At 43.4% G+C, this 22,594-nt stretch overlaps 1 protein-coding gene across 1 annotated transcript; it reads right to left on the reverse strand.

The window, feature by feature from the left end:
- Nucleotides 1–1,515: 1,515 nt before the first annotated feature.
- On the reverse strand, nucleotides 1,516–19,608 carry LOC117351973 (NADH-cytochrome b5 reductase 2). Its single transcript, XM_033927898.1, has 9 exons — nucleotides 19,470–19,608; nucleotides 15,643–15,789; nucleotides 10,605–10,677; nucleotides 9,600–9,706; nucleotides 6,020–6,149; nucleotides 4,900–4,983; nucleotides 4,601–4,686; nucleotides 3,283–3,382; nucleotides 1,516–1,845 (listed from the first exon to the last, which is right to left on the reverse strand). Exons 1-9 carry the CDS (start codon nucleotides 19,470–19,472, stop codon nucleotides 1,673–1,675), a joined length of 903 nt encoding a protein of 300 aa, XP_033783789.1. The 5' UTR covers nucleotides 19,473–19,608; the 3' UTR covers nucleotides 1,516–1,672.
- Nucleotides 19,609–22,594: the final 2,986 nt, after the last annotated feature.

The following is a 22,594-nucleotide window of genomic DNA, read 5'->3' on the forward strand; positions in this document are numbered from 1 at the left end:
GTCTAGCAGGCTTTTGAGGCGGGAGCGATCTTCCTACGCTTCTGCCCTGTGCAGATCACTCATAGGAAATGGCTGCCGTGAGCTCCCATCGTAGTCTCGAGGGTTATGCCAAATTAAGTACATAAGCGTTTTCTTCTTTTCTGCTAAGTAGAGTCTTGTCTGATCCGATGCCCACAATCTGGACCAGAAACCAAAAGGTTTTTTTCAAGCACTATAATCAAGGTGTTCCACTAGAAAAGACCTTTTTTTTTTTCTCAAAGGAAAATATTTATTTTTATTTGGTGGACTTCTATAACCGTTCCCAACGAAGTGGTCTCTCACCAAACCCCATTTCCTCATGGAAAATACTTGTGTCTTTTATAAACAATATCTTATTAGCTGCATTTCATTTAAACAGTAGCGTTTGTTTTCTGTGGAGCTCTTACATGTTAGAGGTAAACCATCCAGGGAGGGCATTAAGATCTGAAAGCGGTATGAGGTTGTCAGTGGACAGAAAGTCAAATGTACTTCATGCAAAAATTAGAGCATCCATGTTTTCAATAGCAGGCTAGCTACGCTTATGTGCAGGCCGGGTTAATTTAAAAAAAAACAACAAAAAAAACCTTTTGAAGACCATTATTTGTTAGTGTTTATGTGAGCAAGTGGGGAGTTGAACAATAGTGCAGGCGTTAAGATTGTATGTGTTATGGAATGTTTTTTTTAAAGTAATTTTGTATGTCTAGGTTTTTAGGTGGTGTATAAATTTTAAAATAATTTTCAAAAGCAGCACAGAGCAGCAGATGGACATTTTTTGGGGGGGAAAAAAAGTCCAAGTCAGGATTTTTGAAACTTACATGTCTCATCTAAGTCACAAGGGAGTGTGTTGTGGGCGAGATTTGGGGAGTTCCCAGAGTCTGGACATTTTTCAGTGATAATGAAACAAGATGAAAATGTCTAGAGCAAAAATTGGGACGATTTGATCAGGATCTGTTTCAATCATGACTAATTCACAAAAAAGTGCCCTAGCTGACCACTGGGGAATTTAAGGCATGACCTCCCTTAATCCCCCAGTGGGCACTGACCCACTCCCACCTCCCATCAAATGTCACAGTGACGGTACAGACCAAGCCCTGGATTGGTAGCATGGAATATTGCTACTCCTGGATTGGTCTGACCCAGTAAGGCTATTCGTATGTTCAGATGTTATGGCCATTCCTATTAGAGCAGCAACCTGGCCCTAGGAGTGGGCTAGTGGTTGGTGCAGTGGACTGGGACCCGTGTCCATATCTCACTCTTAACTAGTACACTTGTGGTGGCAATTGTGAGCCCTCCAAAAAGTCAAACACAAAATGCTTTGCCTACTCCACACGTTCTCAACCCAGAACCCACCACGACAGGATATCCACAATGAATATGCATGCACTAGTTCCATTATATGCAAATTATCTCATGCATATTCATTGAAGATATCCTGGAAACCTGATTGACCAGGGTGCCTCCAAGAGCTGGTTTGAGATCACTACATTAGCCATATGCTTTTTTAAACAACTAGCTGTTTCTCCACAATATCTAGTAATTTTTGTGCATATAGTGCAAGCAATGCATTAGTAAAAGGTGTTTTATCAGATTGTAGATGGTTTAATTTTATTTAATATATCTTCCCTTCCTTAGGCAACAGCAGGTAAGGTTTGCATTAATAGGCAAATCTCATATTCTCAGGATATCCCAACTTGGTGAGGTTATTTTGACATGCAAACTGAATCATGGGTGGAGGTCCACACATTAGAATCATGACATCATCCCCTGGAGGAGGCAGATGTTTTGTAATCATGTCTGCGGTCACAAATCCAGAACTGTATTTCCAATCTGAAAGAGAAAGATGAGGCATGGGTACTTATGATCTGGATTGGCTACCGTGACGATTGGATACTGGGTTAGATAGACCACTAGTCTGACCTAGTAAGGCAGGTGTCTCAAAGTCCCTCCTTGAGGGCCGCAATCCAGTCGGGTTTTCAGGATTTCCCTCAATGAATATGCATTGAAAGCAGTGCATGCACATAGATCTCATGCATATTCATTGCGGAAATACTGAAAACCCAACTGGATTGCGGCCCTCAAGGAGGGACTTTAAGATCCCTGTAGTAAGGCTACTCTTGTTTTCTTATAAAGGAATGGAGGAAGATCATTCTAGAGCAGGGTGTCAAAGTCCCTCCTCGAGGGCCGCAATCCAGTCGGGTTTTCAGGATTTCCCCAATGAATATGCATGAGATCTATTAGCATACCATGAAAGCAGTGCATGCAAATAGATCTCATGCATATTCATCGGGGAAATCCTGAAAACCCGACTGGATTGCGGCCCTCGAGGAGGGACTTTGACACCCCTGTTCTAGAGTCTTGGGGTGACGAAATAAAAAGCTGTATTTCTAGTGGACTCCTACTGAACTTGTTATGGGCCTGGAAGAACCAAGTGGTTTGCATCAAGAGAACGAAGGGCTCAGGAAGGAGTGCAGGGAATCATCAATAGGGAAAGATAGGGAGGTTGACCCGAGTGAAGCGTTCTGTATTTATGCCCCAAATACTTGTGAGAATGTGTAAGATAGGTGGAATTTTAAGTGGTTTTATATAAATCTTCATATGCAACATAGCGTAGATTTTACAGGTAGGCATATATGTAGACAATGTCTTTCATTCACACGCTTAACTGATAGAATATTCTAGGTTACATACGTGTACCTCTATCACTTAGGCCAGGGGTAGGCAATTCCGGCCCTCAAGAGCCGGAGCCAGGTCAGGTTTTCAGAATATCCACAATAAATATGCATGAGATAGATTTGCATCTCAAGGAGGCAGTGCATGCAAATTCATCTCGTACATATTCCTGAAAACCTGACCTGGTTCCGGCTCTCGAGGACCGGAATTGCCTACCCCTGACTTAGGCACAAACACTCAAATCAGCTCTACAACAGGTACTTGCACACGTGCTTAAATTATACACCTTGGGGTAAATACACAGCCTGCATTATTCAAGGTTGGGCCACATCTAGGCATTGAATATGTGAGTTTATGTGGCTGGGTAAGTGTGACATTCAACACTTAACTGCTTAAGTGAAACCAAATAAAGATAAGACAGAGTTTTGTGTGGTCCCATTTGTCCGCTTAACATAGACTTAAAATCGCTCTGAGCATCTCTTTCTTAATATTTTCCTCTATATATTAGAGGTCACCTACCATTAGGTGCATAGTTAAGGCTTATATCATTATATCATTCACGGAACTGACTCTCGCTCCCAGGATACAACTTACCTCGAGGAGGCCGGTCCAGGGTGTACCATAGTTTAAACTGATGTCGGTGATTTTCTGCTACATTTTCAAGCTCTGTTCTTAGCAGTATGTCTTCCTTCGTCTAGAAAAAGAAGCAAAAAAAAAAAAAGACAAGAAAAATTTCAGTCTACCTAATGACCTTCTTCCTATGCCAGAGTAAATCAGAGCTTGCTCATTAGCAGAAAGAGAATTGGTACATGTTGATATAATAATAACGGCATGGAAAAAGCCAAGTCAGTTCAAGTTCACAGTCGGATATGGGACTACCGTGCTTTACAGCCAGAACGCTACAGCTCCAATCCTTCAAGGAAAATTTAACTCTGGTTCAGGCCACAAATTTCACGACAGATCAGCAGCCAAGAGTTTCCTTCTTGTACCGAGGTCCTACCCGTCCCAGATTTTGCAGATGTTTGACTTTCCATCATTAAGGCAGTGGTTCCCAACCCTGTCCTGGCGGACCACCAGTCAGTCAGGTTTTCAGGATAACCCTAATGAATATGCATGAAAGAAGTTTGCATGTAATGAAGATGATAGGAATGCAGATCTGCCCCATGCATATTCATAATTCTATCTTATCAATCAAGTGTTAGAACTTAATATAAAATTACCAAGATGTTTATCAAATATACCAATCTGGCATTTAGAAAATTGTTAAAAACATACTTGTTTGGTAAAAGCTTTAACTAATGGCTTGTAATTCACTGTGAATATCCAGTATCTTTACTCTGTAAATCACACAGAACTGAGAGGTAGCTGCTTTATACAAGCGTATTGTTATGTTATGTCCTATAGCAGGGGGTCTCAAAATCCCTCCTTGAGGGCCGCAATCCAGGATTTCCCCAATGAATATGCATGAGAACTATGTGCATGCACTGCTTTCAATGCATATTCATTGGGGAAATCCTGAAAACCCGACTGGATTGCGGCCCTCGAGGAGGGATTTTGACACCCCTTATCTAGAGCAGGGGTCTCAAAGTCCCTCCTTGAGGGCGGCAATCCAGTCAGGTTTTCAGGATTTCCCCCATGAATATGCATGAGATCTATGTGCACACACTGCTTTCAATGCATATTCATGGGGGAAATCCTGAAAACCCGACTGGATTGCGGCCCTCGAGGAGGGACTTTGAGATCCCTGTCCTATAGCCACTTCCTTGTACTCTCCTCCGAACATTTCCCTTGAGATTGGACACCTCCCCCGCCATAACACCGGTATTATCTGTTAGAAACTGTAACAAGTCCTCTTTCCCCATCTCAAAGTCCAACACACGACAAATCTGAGCAAGCAGCAGAAACCGGTCACCTGATTGGCGAAGATGAGAGACAGTTTCGTATGATCGGTCGGATCACTGGTGATGTGACGGATCAGCTGCAGCATTGGAGTTATTCCTGGGTGTAAAAATAAAAAGGCCAGAGTAAAAGCAGAGAAATCAACACCAACACCTCTTCCTGAAGTTCTTCTCCCAACCTTCCTTCTGTTGCACTTGCTTTCCCTTGTTTACTCTATCTTGGTCAACATTTAAAACAAGACTTTTTGCTGCTTCAACGAACAACCCTGCATTTCTGCATTTTGTGCTCGTCACAGCTGTGAGTGCATTTTACCTGTTCCTCCAGCTATCATCCCAAGATGCTTTGCAAATCTCATCTTTGGTACTGACTTTTTGTCTGGCCTGACAGCAAGGGCACCTGGAAGGCAAACAACATCCATACTTTAACTCACTTTTGATGTGCAGCAGCAGAAGGGGGGTCTTTTTCCACCCCATCTTAAGGGTGGGCAGACCAAATGCTTTAGCTTTATTTTGACTCCCATGTCTTTTGATGCATTGCTTGTTTTGATTAGTCTTCAGTTGTGTTTTGGGTGCAATATCAGGAAGAATGCATCTTCTTTGTAAATAGTGGGGGCCTGTGTGGCAAAGCGGGCACACTCTGTACAAAGCGTGCATACTACTTGCAAAGAAGATACACTCTTATATAAAGATTGCACATTCTTTTCTATAATGCACACATGTACACACTTATTCACACATGCACAATGGTTCATGTATATGTGCTTTATCAGGAAAAAAAATGTGTACACTTTCCAAAAGAGTGTATCCTCCATAACAAAAGACTCTCAAGACACAGCTGTAGTTCTCCCAACTGTTTTCTGTGGCAGAAACATTAGAATATTTTTCATCCACCAAGGAATCCCACTCAGTCCCCCCTCCCCCTCCCCCCTACACAAGGAGCTACCCATCCCCCCCCCCCCCTGTCTTGGTGGTTTAGAGGGGATAGAAGCAATCCCTAGTTGCTCCTGCTCATGCCGGCTCTGCTGACAAAATGGCTACCGGGGCAGTCTTGTGAGATTGCAGCCAGAATGGTCAAGAGCAATATGCAGTATTCCTCCCCATGTCGGCTCCCAACTGACACAGAATCCTGAAAAGAGTTCATGGAATCTAATTTGGGAATCACTGGCATAGAGCAATGTACTCACCACTCCAAGCAGGTCACAACTCCGCAACTCTGGCCACTGAGTAAACGGTACGATATAACTCAAAGGAATAAATATAAACTCGGCTGAACTTTACTACCAATGTTGTATTCAGTTCATCAAATCAGTTAGACCGTTATCACACTTATGATCATCTCGGCCCTTTGACTAGCAAAATGTTATGTAAGCGGGATCTGCAAATTGAGAACTCAATCCCTTTCTCCGATTGAACAGCACCTTTGGTACGCTTACCTTTTCCTTTATATACCAGGAGCCCATTTGGCCCTCTGAAGTCAATTGTGTCTCCAATTTTCATGCCATCCAGGTGCTGTGACATTTTACCTCCATCTGGGTAGTTGGGGTGCACATTTTTGTAATAGACCTGAAAAATGTGAAACATATTCAGCAGACAAATAGAGACAGAACAATGTAACCAACAAAAGCTTAAATGGAAGCTTTTCAGACCATCCCCTACAAGAGGCGGCCATTTTGCTTGTTCACTAAGCTGTAAGGTGCTCTGAGGTGTCTGTCTGGGGCGAGTTGACAGCAAACACTTAACATTCAAGTTTCAAGTTTAATTAAAAATTTGATTAAATCACAATATTATAATTCAAAGCGATGTACAATTTAAAAAATAGGGGAAACCAATTACATTCAGATTGCAATAGGACGTGGACAAAAACAGAGGAAAAGCGAGTGGAACTACAATTAAAGAAAAGAAAGACCTAAAAGATAAAAACAGAAAGGGGGGCAATGGTGCAAATGTCAAGACTTCCAACCTCAAATATATTCATGATTCAAGAATAATAGCCAAGAAAAGTATATCTTTCCTTCACATTCGTTATCCAAGCACGTGGAAAGCGAAGGAAGTATTTGGTGGAGGTAGCTGAACTATGAGTGTTAATTAATGGGGCACAAATGACCGTAGCTAGGTCTGAAACCTTAAACTGGTGCTGTTTCTCAAAGGTTTCCACTTGGGGCCAATTCAATCGTTTCCTTCCGAGTAGGCTTTACCCTTTCACAGGTAATAATTATAAGAGACAGTTACCAATTTCTCTTTATTATCACTAAGACTCCTGAAGCAGGCCATTGGGCCGAAATATGTACATGACAAGTCTTAATATAAGTACCCTATGTGTTCTATCCTACAACGAATGTACTATGTTTTCCCAAAAATAAGCCCTAGTCGCCAGCAGCAGCGCTCTCCCCCCCCACTGTGCAGTTGAACCCCCGCTGCCACTTCCATCTCTCCCTCCCATTAGAACACCGCGAGACTGATATACATTGCAAATGACAGCAATTTAATCAGGCTGCTTTGTGGCCTTCACCCGCCGGGGCGTTCTATGTGCCGCATTGCTGATGCCATCATCAGTGATGCAGCACAGGAACGCCCTGGCAGGAGAAGGCCACGAAGCAGCCTGATTAGATTACTGCTATTTGCAATGTATATCGGTCTCGCGGTTGGAGGGGTTCGGATGGGAGGGAGAGATGGAAGGGTCATTGGGGTTCAGCTGCACGAGAGGGGGATAGCAAGATGCTGCACGGGGGGGATGGGAGAAGGGAGGGATTGAAGCTGTGCAAGGGTTCTGCTGCACAAGGAATGGGAGGGAGGGAAGAACAGAAAGATGCTGTAGAGGTGAAGGCACAAGGGGATGGGTAAGAGGGGAGGAAAGACGAGGCACATGGGGAGAGAAAGGAAAGAGGAAGAATTGGGGTGGAGGAGAGGAAGGGAGAGATGATCATTGTATTTGAAAAAAATAAGAGTACCCCGAAAATAAGACCTAGTGTGTTTTTTGGGCCCAAAATTTATATAAGACAGTGTCTTATTTTTGGGGAAACACGATATTTCTCCCTTTCCTTCACCTCCTTGTTTCAGTCAATTTGACTGTTTTTGCATTTTGTGTTAAATCAATATGTTTGTTTTAAATTTTATTGTACCATTTTAAATTTTTGTTCTTCGCTTAGAAACTTTGATAAGCGATTGAATCAAATTTACAGACTTCAGCGGATTCAGAACGCCGCAGCTAAGCTTGTTTTCGCGAAAAGCAAATTTGATCACGTCTCACCACTCCTGTCTAAGCTCCATTGGCTCCCAGTAATCCCCAGGATCCACTTCAAATGTGCGTGTCTGGCCTACAAGATCCTACATGGCATCCTTCCTGCCGTTATCCCTCTATCCTGGAACTCCCCAACCCCTACTTCCTCCAGATCCTCCCAAATTTTTAAACTATCCTTCCCTTCCATAAAAGGTATTTCCCATGTAGGCAAACTTGGGTCATCCCTCCCCTTTAGAATCACTGAGATCTGGAATAACCTCACCTCCCCTCTCCGAACCTCAAGCTCCCTCCAACTCTTCCGCAAACACCTAAAAACCTGGCTATTCTCAAAACTGTAACACTTCCCCCCTCTTAGGCCTCTCACCTTCCCCCTTTACACCTAACTCTTTAATCTCTCCACTGTAGTTCCTCTCTCATCTTTCTTCCTGTAAACCGTGCCGAGCTCCGCATTCGTGGAGATGGTGAGGTATATAAACCCAAGGTTTAGTTTAGTTTAGTTTAATAAAACTCGAAACTTGAACTTAATAAAGAAATTGAGCCCTCTGTGTCGCCTTCACTGGTTTTCGTGCCTTGGGAAGGAAATATCTCCTGTGTCTTTGCCTTATAATTCCCAAACCACCATCATGCTTCTCCATCCCAGGTGATAACTCATTTTACCAGCGACAGAAACTCCCCTTTGGCTGCTCTTTGGACTGAGCTCCTGCATCACAGCGATTTCACAATCCCAAAATGCAACACCAGAAAGGCCAACCCCAGCTGCAGAAAGTGATCTATAAAACCTCCAAGCTGTAATCATATTCTCGCACAGATTGTTCAAACAACAGTAAAATCTGAATCTCAACTGGATGAAAACAGGACCTATTTTTAGAAAGTGATACCGCTGTACAGATTTTCCGAAGAAAACCCTTCAGTTTCCAGAATTTCTGCAGTTAGAAGTCAGTCTTGTATTACTTACCAAAATGTACTGTTGCTTCCCATTCCATTCACACTGAGAAAGGGAAGGGAAGGGAAGAAGAGATTTGGATTTAACTTACCTCTTCTAGGAAAAATTGTGGATTTGTTTTCTGCTGTATTCACAGAGAACACGCTTATAAACTTATAAATTCTAATTAGTGATAATAATTGCTTGCTAGTGGCCAATTATGTAATGTAATGTAATTTATTTCTTATATACCGCTACATCCGTTAGGTTCTATGTGTGCTGATTGGCTCGTTAATTTAAAGCATCATATATAGAATCCGGCTCTAGGGCCCGGATTCTCAAACTGGCGTCGCTATCGGCAACTTCCTTAAACACGGCCACCGATCATGTGTCAATCATCCATCAGCGGCCATTTTGGAATCATATCAACATGAAAGATAGGCACTGGAAATGTAGGCCAGGGGTTTTCTGGGTCTACGTTTCTGATACCTATCTTTGTGTGAATTGTGCTTTAGGCCTACTAATGCCACATCTGGCATTGGCCACGCCTGCTTTGGCATTCAGCGGCCTATAGCGCCTATGTAGGTGTGATTCTGCCATTTGGATGGCGTTTTTAACTGAGGTATAGGCGCCTACTGGCGCCAGTTCCAGAATCTGGGCCTACGTGTATAAATGTGAGGTCCACCTTTACATATCTATCATCACACAAGTTCATAAACACTTATTTCCACACACAAAGCATTGTTTTATGTGTTGGCTTTTTAAAACTGTCCTTTAAGGATGCCTGTGGAGAACAGCATTATGGGTATGGGCTACTATACAAAACTTTATTTGGACAGACAGCGAAACGTACCTTGACAACTAAATCAACGTAGCCTTTCACTTCATCACTGGAGACTGGAGTGTATGCTCGAATCACCAAATTACCGCCGACTGTGGCAGAAAGGTAAACATGCTGTCCTAAGGAAGAAATAGAAAATACTTAACCTCAGTGGCATAGTCAAGGGGGGGGAGCGGTCAGTCCCGGGTACTGTCTTGGGGAGGGCACCAGCACCCATTCTCTTCTCCGCCCCGCCCCCCCCCCCCCCCCACCCCGTATCTCTAACATTCTGGGCATGAGCAGCAACCCCCCAACCTGCCCAACCTGCTACTTGCCTGAACCATCTTCAAAATGGTGGGCCTTCCCCTTCGCCGGTTGCGGCACACCTGAAATCTCAGGAGGCACTGAGTTCGCGATACGCTGACCGATTAGAACATGCTAAATGCTAACACGTCCACAGACCAACGTGCACGCGTTAGCAATTAGTGTGCAGTAATCGGTTAACGCACCTTAGTAAAATAGGGCCTTAGAGTAGGGGTAAGGAACTCCGGTCCTCGAGAGCCGTAGTCCAGTCGGGTTTTCAGGATTTTCCCCAATGAATATGCATTCGTGCATATTCATTGGGGAAATCCTGAAAAGTCGACTGGACTACGGCTCTTGAGGACCGGAGTTCCCTACCCCTGCCTTAGAGTATTAAATTCAATACTGTAACTTCTTATAATTCTTTCTGCATAAAACTCCTATATACATTCAGTAGATATGTTTGAGAAGCTTTGACATGATAGACCAGTGGTTCCCAAACCTGTCCTGGGGGACCCCCAGCCAGTCAGATTTTCAAGATATCCCTAATGAATATGCATGAGAGAGATTTGCATACCTGTCACTTCCATTATATGCAAATCTCTCTTATGCATATTCATTAGGGATATCATGAAAACCTGACTGGCTGGGGGTCCCCCAGGACAGGTTTGGGAACCACTGTGATAGACAAACTGAAAGAGAAATATATTTTGATTATAACACGAGCCCGTGTGTTACCTATAGGCAGGCCCAAAATGTGTTCTGAAGTTGGCAGTCCAAACCTGAACCTCTTGGTATCATGGCTGATTTCCTGATTGAATCAAAAAAGGTTAACAGATAAATCATTTCTCAGAAAATGTATTCCACTGGCATTTTTACAATCAAGTTATTTGAAATTCTGTGATGTTTAGATGATAAAACAGGCGACTGTGAGAGGCACAGAGATGAGTTTCATATTTGCATAAATACAGCGGTATATTTTATTACTGTAAAATCAAAGTTTTCCTAGTGTATTTTATACTTAATATACTAGCAGTTTACACTTATATCAAAGTGTTGAAATTTCATATTCAATCTACTCATTTCATAACCTTAATTATTAGTATAAAGACAAATTACTCAATTGCACAGTCACTGGGCAACTCCAGTGGTTACTAAATATGTACATTTCTTTCAATGTTCTTCTTGGACAGTTGCATTTATCTCCCTCTTCACTTAATTCCTCCTGCCAGCCATGAATATGGATTTGTCCTTGATTCCGTCCAATTTGCTGTTTGAAAATAATCTCCTGTTCTCAGCTCCTATTTCCTTGGATCTTTCAATCCTAAGGCTACGCCTCACAGGATTTTGCCGTGGGTTAGGAGGAGAGAGACAGCTAGGGAGGCTGGAGCTTGAGGAGGGGAATTCAGGCCTTATCAAGGGGAAATTCTGTACAGAAACACGACAAATCAACTATCCAGAATTTTTAAATATTGTGCACAGAATTCCCCCCAGATATAGAGTCTGTACTATTTAAACCCAGTGTAACTGCATTGTCTTTTCACCGACGGCGAAGAGAGAATAAATGTAGAAAGCTTGTCAAAGGTACACTGAGGATCTTTAACTAAAGACTGCTGTAAATTATCTGCCCCAGGGTCCAGTTTATTCTTATGGGCCCTGCTGCAGATAACTTGCTCTAATCGTTAGTAAAAGACTCCCAAAGACAGTCCATAAAAAGTATCACCTACAAATGAACCGTTGACAGAATTTTTCCAGTGGCTCAGCGAGAAACACAAGAGCTAGATTCACTAAGCAAACTGATCGTGTACTGATCGGTTTACGACCCCCGACCCGATTCACTAACCTTCTGGCCGATCCTGTCTGCACCCGATTCGATCCATGCATGCATGCAAATGAGGGAAATGGTATGCAAATCTAGGAAGGCAGTGATTCACCAACATTTTTCAGGCACACCGACTGGACTGGCTGATCCGAAACCAAGCGACTGATGAGGACCAGTCGCTCACTTCTTTCCTGCTCTCTCCCGCACTGAAACACCGGCCCTGCAGCCCTGAAAATCTACTCTCTGCCACCCTGCCTGCTGTGTTCAAGCAGCAAGCCTGCTTCTCCTTCCGCTAAACCAGCCTGTGGGGAAAAAAATGCCACCCCCAACTCTCCTGCTCTCTGCCGCCCTTCCCTGCAGTGCAGCCCCGCTTTAAAACCATGGGCTCACACTGCGGCGAAAGGGCAGCAGACAGCACGAGAGTCGGGGCGGGTTTTGTGTTCCAGTTCCATAGTTTGGCAGTTCCTCCCCTCGGCTTTTTTTTTAAAAGAGGCTGCAGGGAGTCCCCTCGGGAGACGAGATCGGGCCCGGCTGCTTTTGCCTGCCATTACTTCCTCCTTTTATTGACCTCGCTGGTGCAGGAGGGTGGCGCGTGCATGGATCACTTGTACAGCCATTAATGATGGTCTGCGCAAGCGTCGCGATCGGTCTTCAGCAATCCGTGGGATCGCTTGTGGGCGTGCTTCTGATTAGGTCATTTGCATGGGGATCCTTTAGTGAATGAGTTGCCCAGCAAGACTAGGAAACGGATCGGACAGGTAAGGGGACTTTAGTGAATCTAGCCATTGAGAGCTACACTTATCCTTCCACCTAAACCTCTTCCCCCCCCCCCCCCCCCCCACTTTCCATCTCAGTGCATAACACTCATCCTCCCGGTCTCATCAGCTTTAGGTTGCAACCTTGGGGGCCCCTCAAACCCGATTGGTTGGGGCTTGAGGCAAGAGGCAGGAAAGTCCGTTGGTCACCAAGCAAGATGCCAGCCACAGAAGCCTAAGAGAACATAAAACCCAGCTTCACAGGGAGAACATCTTTGAACTCACCAGAGAATGTTCTATTCTATGGGAAAAAGAGATCAACTGATTTCCCCACCAAAACTCAAATCTTTGACCAATGGCCTTTCACCCCCAAAATTCAAATTGGTGTCCAACGAACTTTCCTGCTTCATTCATCTCAAGCCCCAACTAATTGGATTTGAGGACCCATGATGTCTGAAACGTCGGTTCTCCCAGACCCGACGTGGCAAGACCTGGAAAACTCCAACAAGCAAAGCTGTGTGTGTCTGGATTCCTCTAGAATAAATGGGGAATTTTTCCGGGAACAGGTTTCTTAAATTTGCTCTCTGCATCAAAATTTAAAACAAACAAACAAAAAAATCTGTAATTTTCTGGTCCTATGTGTCTGAGTTTCCTGGCACAACTGCCAGAAATCATACGCCTTGTGCAAATGGCACAGCACCAGCACTAGGGAGAGAGACAATGCAAGACAAACTGCAATGAACCCTGCTGGTCAAAAAGCAGTAGCGAACCTAGTCCAGTGGTGTAGCGAAGGCGCCCCTCCCCCTCCACCCCTATATGTTCCTCTCCACCCCCACTGTCATGCACTGCTTCCCTTCCCATGCATCGGTAACTTTCCTGGCGCGAGCAGTAACCCTCAACGTGCTATCAAATGTGCGTGGGCTCTCCCTGATGTCACATCTTAGGTGCAGGTCCACGAAATGACATCAGAAGAAGCGCCGCAACAGGCATGACAGCAGGTTGGGGGTTTGCTGCTCACACCAGGAATGTTAACAGAGATATGGGAGAAAGGAAGCTGCATGCTTGGCAGTAGAGGGGAGGGCTCCTACCAAGATGGCACCCGGGGTGGACTGCCCCACCCCCCATACGCCACTGCTCCTGCCCACAGGCCAACAAGGGCTTCTGTGATGCCAAACACCTCTTTCAAGAGGGAGGTATACAAGAAGAAAGAGACAAAAATGGGTGGGAAAATATCGTACAGGAATCAACGCTAGAGTAGTAATATAATAACAGAGCCAATATGACTCCTTCAATTATCTGTAAAGATATGACATTAATATAGAGCATCGGTCTATATTTGCAGGGTCACATTTTGGCTTTGTAGGTACTTGGAGGGCCGCAGAAAAAAAATAGTTAATGTCTTATTAAAGAAATAAAACACAATGTGGAGAAATGATGTTCCTGAGATGGACTTTATTAATATTAAACTAATATTAAAACCTGGCAAACCACATAGTCCACCGAAAAGCTTTGGACCCTGGACCCCAGTACAGCGGAAACTCACAGTAGCCATTTTTGTTGACGACTCTGCATGGGGCAGGAGCGTAGGACGATCACTCCTGCCCTGCTTCACCGCTAGCCCACCAGATAAGGTGTGGAGAGGCCGGGAGGCAGGAGAGAGGCGGGGGTGGCCTAAAAGTTATTTGTGTTTTTTCAATATTTGCGGGCCGGCTCTGCCCTTAACCCCCGCGAATATTGAGGAGGACGTGTAATAGAAATTTTTAGCCATATCCTCCCTCGGTACCACTCTAGATACCCTAAACGTATTATCTTTCATCTATGCTGATGACATAACCATACTCCTCCCCTTCGATACCCAAGACCCCACCTCATTAGGCAACCTAAAAATAACTCTGGAAGCAGTGGAAGATTGGATGTTAGACCATAAACTGAAGCTGAACTCAGAGAAAACAAAATTTCTACTACTTGGAAAGGATAAAACCCCGTCCATAACAGAATTTGAGTTAAACACCAGCAAATACACCATACAGCCATCCCTAAAAATCCTTGGAGTATCGGTAGACAGATGCTGTACAATGCAAGTCCAAATCAACAAAATCACCCAAAAAGTTTTTTTCACCATGCGCAACCTGCGTAAAATCAGAAAATTCTTTGACAAAGACCACTACAAGATCATAGTCCAATCCCTTGTCCTAGGACTAGTGGACTATTGCAACATCCTCTACTTACCATGTCCCTTAAACTTGATAAAGCAGCTACAGACCATCCAAATTACAGCCCTTAGATTGATCTATTCTCTTGGAAAATTTGACCATATCACCAGTGCCTTCCTAGACTCACACTGGCTACCAATACGAGCCCGAATTCAATTCAAATTCTACTGTTTAGTATTCAAGGCAATAAATGGAATTGCGCCCACCTACCTGAACAATCGCCTAAACCGAAACTTCACACCCAGACTAAGGAGAACACAGATATCCCATTCTCCTACCCACCACTCAAGGGCACTCAACGCAAGAAGATGTATGATGGCCTCCTAGCACCGCAGGCGGCGAAGCTAGACCCCTCCATCTCTATTCTGTTGACAACCACATGTGACTTTAAATCTTTTCGAAAAGAAATCAAAATTCTGTTATTCAAAGAAACTATAAGAACATAAGCAATGCCTCCACTGGGTCAGACCCGAGGTCCATCTTGCCCAGCAGTCCGCTCACGCGGCGGCCCTTATCCCCCCCCCCTCCTCCATAAAATCCCCCTCCCTGCATACTCCACCATATAACCAACCCTAATCTCCTCCCTCCCTACAAGTTTCCTCAAATGTCCCCCCTTCCTTAAATTCACCCTCTTAGCCTCCACTTCTTTAAATTCACCCTCTTAGCCTCCACTATGTATCTAACCCTATCTCTTATTCTAGCATCTCTATGTATCTTTCCTTAAAATTTGTAACTTCCTGGAAATGTCCAGCCATCTTCAATTGTAATCCGCTTAGGTACAGGCGGAATAGAAGTCTCTAATGTAATGTAATGTAAAATAGAAAATGCATCTATTAGTGGAAAAAAAAATCAATCTAACAGTATCACCAAATGAGACTCAGTAAAGCCTTTATAAAGATTTTGAAAATACAGTTCTTACACATACATGTGCTGTTAGAGGATTCATTAATATTCAAATCAATTATTGCAAACAAATGCGCCGTTACCTGTTTTTCTATCAAAGGTAAGGGGTACTTGGCGTTTGGATCCAATAACGTAATAGTAGGTTTCTTGGTCCAAGAACCCCAAAATTTTAAAGTCAGTATTACAATGGATACCGCAATCACAGCCAAGGCAACGAGCAAAGGATAATCCTAAAAAAGAAGATAACGCCATATTTGTTGTTAAAACAACCCTCAGAACATCATATACAGTTCAAAAACACACAATCCTTCTCTAGCGCGCAGATATCTAGAGCATATATTCAATGGCGAATGTTTCTGCCATTGTGTAGCTTAACACCCGACGGCTGCAATCCTCATTAGTCCCACAGCACAACTGGCAATTAACTTTTCCCTCCTTATAGTATACTTCTCATAATGCTTCATCGTATCAAAATCTTGCCATAAATTATTGAAATGTTTTTTGAAATTTTTAGCTGAACTTTTTCATAAGTTATTTTATAATCTGAGGATCCTGCAGAAACACGGCATTTCTCCATTGAATATTTGCTCTAGATTAGAGAATGACACGGGGACCGTATACCGCAGTAAACTGTGGTCACCACAGTAAATCCGCAGGAATGGAGACATTTGCAACTGATTTACTGAAGGAATGAGGGACAAGACCTTTCACCGTCCTGCAGGAATGGGGACAAGACCTTTCACTGCCCCCTGGAAGCGGTGAAAAGTCTTGCTCCTGTGGTAAAAAAAATTGCACCCGTGTCAGATTCGGCATCTCCTCCCCAGCTCCTCTTGGGCCTATTTTACCTTCAGGAGCCAGCCATGCCACGATGAAGACAGAAGGAACCCAAAACCAAAGCCTGAGACCAATGTGATTTGAAGAATAAAATTACCAGACATCAAAAGGTAGAAAAAAAATAAATTTATTTTATATTTTGTGATTAGACTATTTCAGATTTGAAATATGTATCCTGCTAGAGCTAATATTAGACATAACTGGGAACCGCAAAGCCCAGGCTATGCTTCTTTAGCTTCCAGCTGGCTTAGGGCTCTCTCTCTGACCAGGGAGTAGTTACCATAGTTGCTCTCCCCCAACACTATTCTTGCCACGTGTGACTGAAGTATTCTGTTAGCTTGATTTTTCTATGTAGCATTCTGTAGTAATTTGGTTTGTTCAGTTTTCACAATAGTGGAGGGGATATTTGTGAAAGGAAGGGGAGACGGGGGTTTTGTTGATCCTTGCTCTGTAATATTTGTGTTTTTTATAAAATGACAATTGTACAGAATTTTGTCTCTTTGTATACTTTAATAAAATAAGTTCATAAAATAAGTTCAGTATAAAATCATAACTATTTGAGGCTTGTGCAGATGGGATCTGACAGTTTGCAGGGTGGGGAAGGGGACCGAGCTGACAGGGCAGGAATGGTGATAAAATGTTTTCCCCGTCTCATTCTCTACGCTGTACAGAGGGATTTGTTGTTAATCACGTTCAAATATATCTTGTCTGTGAAAGCATCCCACAGTCATTGCTACCATTCTACCATGTTAAAGGAAAATGAACCACCAAGGTGAACATTTTTACAAAAACATAAAGGAAATTTTCCAGAATTTCAAAGAGTGGTAAGTGTTTAAAAATGTGTGATGTGAGAGACTGCTGGAGTGAAGTCAGATGAGTGAAAAAGAGACCTCTGTAGCCCCCAAAAGCGCCTGATCTAGAATGGAAACTCCAAGGAGAAGAGAGTGTCCATTTTGTGTCTATGCAACAGCACTTGGGATGCTCTTGGGAAATCACAATCAGCTTTATCCAACTAGGTTATTTGCAATGCTCTAAGTTCATTTTAGAGGTCCTGAAGCCATGATTTTAAAAAAGAGTCCCAATCATAGGCATAGCTTGGGCTTGGCATGGGGTGGCAATGATCCACTCACAATCCTTGAAGTTACTAATGGTGAGTTGGTCCCCATCACCCCATTGATCTGTTATTGAGAAAGACATGGGGGAAGCCACTGCTTGTCCTGGATCAGTAGCATGGAATGTTGCTACTAGTTAGGGTTCCAGAATCTTGCTATTCTTTGAGATTCTGCCTGAAATCTTGATACTCTTTGGGGTTCTAGAATCTTTTGTTAGTCTTTGGGATTCTGGAATGTTGCTACTCTTTAGGGTTCCGGAATCTTACTATTCTTTGAGATTCTGCATGGAATCTTGATACTCTTTGGGGTTCTAGAATCTTTTGCTACTCTTTGGGATTCTAGAATGTTGCTACTCTTTCAGTTTTGGCCAGGTACTAGTGACCTGAATTGGCCACCGTGCGAATGGGCTACTGGGCTTGATGGACCATTGGTCTGACCCAGTAAGATTATTCTTATGTTCTTATGTATTCCGCCTTTACCTATTCAGATCAGGTTTGGATTACATTACAAGAGGTTGGCTCAGTTACCCAGGAAGGATACATCAGAGAGATTAAGAAGGGGATCATGAACAGATTGGAGAAGGTTATCATGTACCGGGCCATGGTACGCCCTCACTTGGAATACTGCGTCCAGCACTGGTCGCCGTACTTGAAAAAGGACATGGTACTGCTCGAAAGGGTCCAGAGAAGAGCGACTGTGATGGTTAAGGGGCTGGAGGAGTTGCCATACAGTGAGAGGTTAGAAAAACTGGGCCTATTCTCCCTTGAAAAGAGGAGACAGAGGACATGATCGAAACATTCAAGATAATGAAGGGAATAAACTTAGGTTGTTCACCCTCTCCAAGGTAGGGAGAAAGAGAGGGCATTCTCTAAAGTTGAAAGGGGATAGATTCCGTACAAACGTAAGGAAGTTCTTCTCCATTCAGAGAGTGGTGGAAAACTGGAACGCTCTTCTGGAGGCTGTTATAGGGGAAAACACCCTCCAAGGATTCAAGACAAAGTTGGACAAGTTCCTGCTGAACCTCAACGTACGCAGGTAAGGCTAGTTTCAGTTAGGGCACTGGTCTTTGACCTAGAGGCCGCCGTGGGAGCGGACTGCTGGGCGCGATGGACCACTGGTCTGACCCAGCAGCGGCAATTCTTATGTTCTTAATGGACAGTTAGTTGGACACCAACATTCATCAGAGTTGCTAGTATAGGTACATCAGTACAGTGACTTTTTAATTCTCTGCTCCACTCCAATCTACTTGGCCCTAAAGTGGAGGTTTTTGGAAGATTTTAGAGTGGCCGCAAAGGGGGGGGGGGCGGCTTTTTCCTGAGGTCTTCTTTCTAATCTAACCAGGGGAAAATACTCATAGGCACTCTTGTAGACTAGACCAAATATTATTCTAACCCATTATATTAAAAAAGGATTTTAATGACAAAGTAGGTGAAAAGGTACTTTTCTATTTATGATTTGCTGGAGTCTTTTTCCTTATCAATAGTACTCTTGACGGCTTCCACCTGCCTGTTAACAGAATTCAGTACAACAAACATTTAATACGTTATAAGCGATCAAGATTTAGCTCAGGCCTTTTTTCAGTTGTAGCTCAAGGTGAGACACATACAGGTAACACCGGGCTTTTCCCTGTCCCTGCAGAGCTCACGATCTAAGTTTGTGCTCTAACCATTAGGCTACGCTTAAGTGTGTGTGTGTTTGGTTTAGAGGGGCTGGGAGGGGAGGACGACAGATATATAGTCTCTGATGTGATAAGATTCAAGGATAGCCATATTCTGAGGTGCTGTGGCGAAATCCAGGAATGGGGATAGTCTCGGATGTCCAGCTGAGATTAGACTCCGCCTAGGACCCGATCTGGCTTCAGGCTGGGGAGCCGGAGACCGGCACGGCCGTTCAGAGATCGCCTCCAGCCTACCTGGGGCAAATCCCGCCCTGAAGTCAATGAAGCCCACTCCCACCACTTTTACCATTGTCTGCGCCGTCCCGAAGCCTGAGAAGTGGACTCTGCTCCCTCCGACTGTCCTTGTCCCTCCTCCCGAGCAGGAGGAGCTCGAGAAAGGAGGGCGGGGGGGGGGGATCGGGGCAACCAATCGCCAGCTTCCCCCCTCCCCAGTGAGCGTGATCGGTTTCAGGGAGATACATGTCACCCTTGAAATACCCAGATCCTACACTAAGAAACTTCCGGTTGCAGGAGATACACTTGATCGCATTCTTGTCGGGCTGGGTTTAAGGGAAGGGGGGGGGGGAGGAGGAGGAGAGAGGAGACTACACAGGAGTGAATTAAGGGTAAAGGGAGGAAGGGATGGCCGGTTACCTCCACCCAGAGCCAACTTTGCTCGTACAAATGCGTCTTGCAGGTTAAACGAGTCAGCTGGGCTTCTTAGAGCCCGGTTTAGTTAATCTCCCCAAACTAGGCAGCAAGGCAAACTGGCCCTAAACCCCTGAGAAACCCCAGCGTGTAAAGCTTCCAGATCTAAGGTACCGCTCCTAAAAACACATCACAACCCTGAAGAATTAGTGAGAACAATAAGTGGATGCATCGATTGCCCCCCCCCCAAAAAAAATCTAGAGAACAAAATATGTTTTTAAAAAGTCGTCTAAATAGATGAAAGGTGTTCCAAATGATTCAGGTCCTTGCCCCAGTCAGCTGGGGAGTAAAAATCAGTGTAAAATTCTAGGGTTGCCCCTAATTCATTTTCCAAAACACAGCTGAAAATATAGCATAGCATCCAAAGTGACAAATGGGCACAAGCTAACCGAGCACCATACTGGGGGACGGAGAGTGGGCATTCCTACATTACCATGCCCTAACTCAGACATGGGCAACTCCGGTCCTCGAGGGCCGGAATCCAATCGGGTTTTCAGGATTTCCTCCAGTGAATATGCACGGGATCTATTTGCATGCACTGCTTTCAATGCGCATTCATTGGGGAGATCCTGAAAACCCGAACAGATTCCGGCCCTCGAGGACCGGAGTTGCCAATGTCTGCCCTAACTGGTCAGGGCAGGAATAGTCCCCGAGCCCTGTGCACTTACAAAATGGATGGCTGTAAGTATACACACACTATCACTAATAATAATACCCTAAGCGCGCATGCGCACTCCTACCTGCGTGTTCTGTAATCCGTGGCCCTGACTCAGGGGTGGTTTCTTCTGCGCATGCGAAGCACATTAAGCAGGGACGCACGGACGCGACTCCCCCCTCCCGCCCTCACTCCGTCTAACTATTGTATGTATATATATATATACATACAAATACTATTATAACCAGCTCCTATATTTAGAAACCTCTCCAAATAGTTTATCAAAAATATCTTCACATATAGAGAGGTTTATAGTAGTTCAACCCACAGACCTCAGAAATGCCAAGGAGTATGTTCAGTTATCTTTAGAGAACATACAACCCTAAACGGCACCCATAGTCGTCATAGGTCTTTATTTTAATGTTTTTGCATTTATTTAGTAACTTATATATTTTTTAGATAATTGTATCAAAAGGTACTCATCTTAGCTTTCATCTATGCGGGTGGGGGTAGGCACTCCGACATAGGCTATGTTTCGCCCCAACGGGCTGTATCAAGGAATCCCCCTGCAATAATATATAGTTATTTAGCGTTGTAGCATTACAACATTATAATAATTCTTAACATATAAGCGTAAGAAAACATTCTACAATACCTTATATCCAGCGACTCATGCTTCCCGCTATAGAATTTTAAATCGGAAAACATGGCCGCGGCGTTTGTAGCTATAAATAGCTGATTTCGTTTCTAACGTAATGACGTCCTTCAGGCGTCAGACACACCCCCGGTCTAGTTAACCGCCTGAAGGACGTCATTACGTTAGAAACGAAATCAGCTATTTATAGCTACAAACGCCGCGGCCATGTTTTCCGATTTAAAATTCTATAGCGGGAAGCATGAGTCGCTGGATATAAGGTATTGTAGAATGTTTTCTTACGCTTATATGTTAAGAATTATTATAATGTTGTAATGCTACAACGCTAAATAACTATATATTATTGCAGGGGGATTCCTTGATACAGCCCGTTGGGGCGAAACATAGCCTATGTCGGAGTGCCTACCCCCACCCGCATAGATGAAAGCTAAGATGAGTACCTTTTGATACAATTATCTAAAAAATATATAAGTTACTAAATAAATGCAAAAACATTAAAATAAAGACCTATGACGACTATGGGTGCCGTTTAGGGTTGTATGTTCTCTAAAGATAACTGAACATACTCCTTGGCATTTCTGAGGTCTGTGGGTTGAACTACTATAAACCTCTCTATATGTGAAGATATTATATATATACATATGCATACACATATATACATATACATACACACACATACACATATACATATACATACACACGCACATACATATACATACCTATACATACACACACATACATATACATACACACACATACATACAGACATACACATATATATATATATATATAATTTATTTATTTTTTTTTTAAATGCCTGAGCTCAGCTTCACCTCACAATCTGATTGATATTGCTCTTGCTCCCCCGTCCTCTCTTTCTCTAGAACAGTGTTTTTCAACCTTTTCATTCCAAGTATCCCGTAAGCCTAACAAATACCAACCGAGTACCCCTGCCCAAACTCCACCTCTGACTCCACCCCCATAATAATAATACTAATTATAGTGCAATTTCTTCCATCCATTTTTCATATACACACAATGGTAACCACAAAGCACACGGTACGTAGAGAAAATGTTAATTATCATTTATATTCGGGGGTTTTCCAAAAATGTCAAGGCAGATGACTTTAAAATATGCAATGTCACCTCAGTAACAACTATTCAAAAATAGACAGATATAGTGCAAAATATAGACAACAGATATAAATTCTCAAAACGGACACAATTTGACCACTAAATTGAAAATAAAATAATTTTTCCTACCTTTGTTGTCTGGTGATTTCATGAGTCTCTGGTTGCACTTTCTTCTTCTGACTGTGCATCCAATATTTCTTTCTTTCTTTCTTTTTCACATGAAGAAGGAAAATATAAATTAAATCAGTAATTTAAAGAGTGGTACGAATTTGGTCTTGGA

The sequence above is a fragment of the Geotrypetes seraphini genome, chromosome 19, assembly GCF_902459505.1.
Source record: "Geotrypetes seraphini chromosome 19, aGeoSer1.1, whole genome shotgun sequence".
NCBI classification, from domain to species: Eukaryota; Metazoa; Chordata; class Amphibia; order Gymnophiona; family Dermophiidae; genus Geotrypetes; species Geotrypetes seraphini.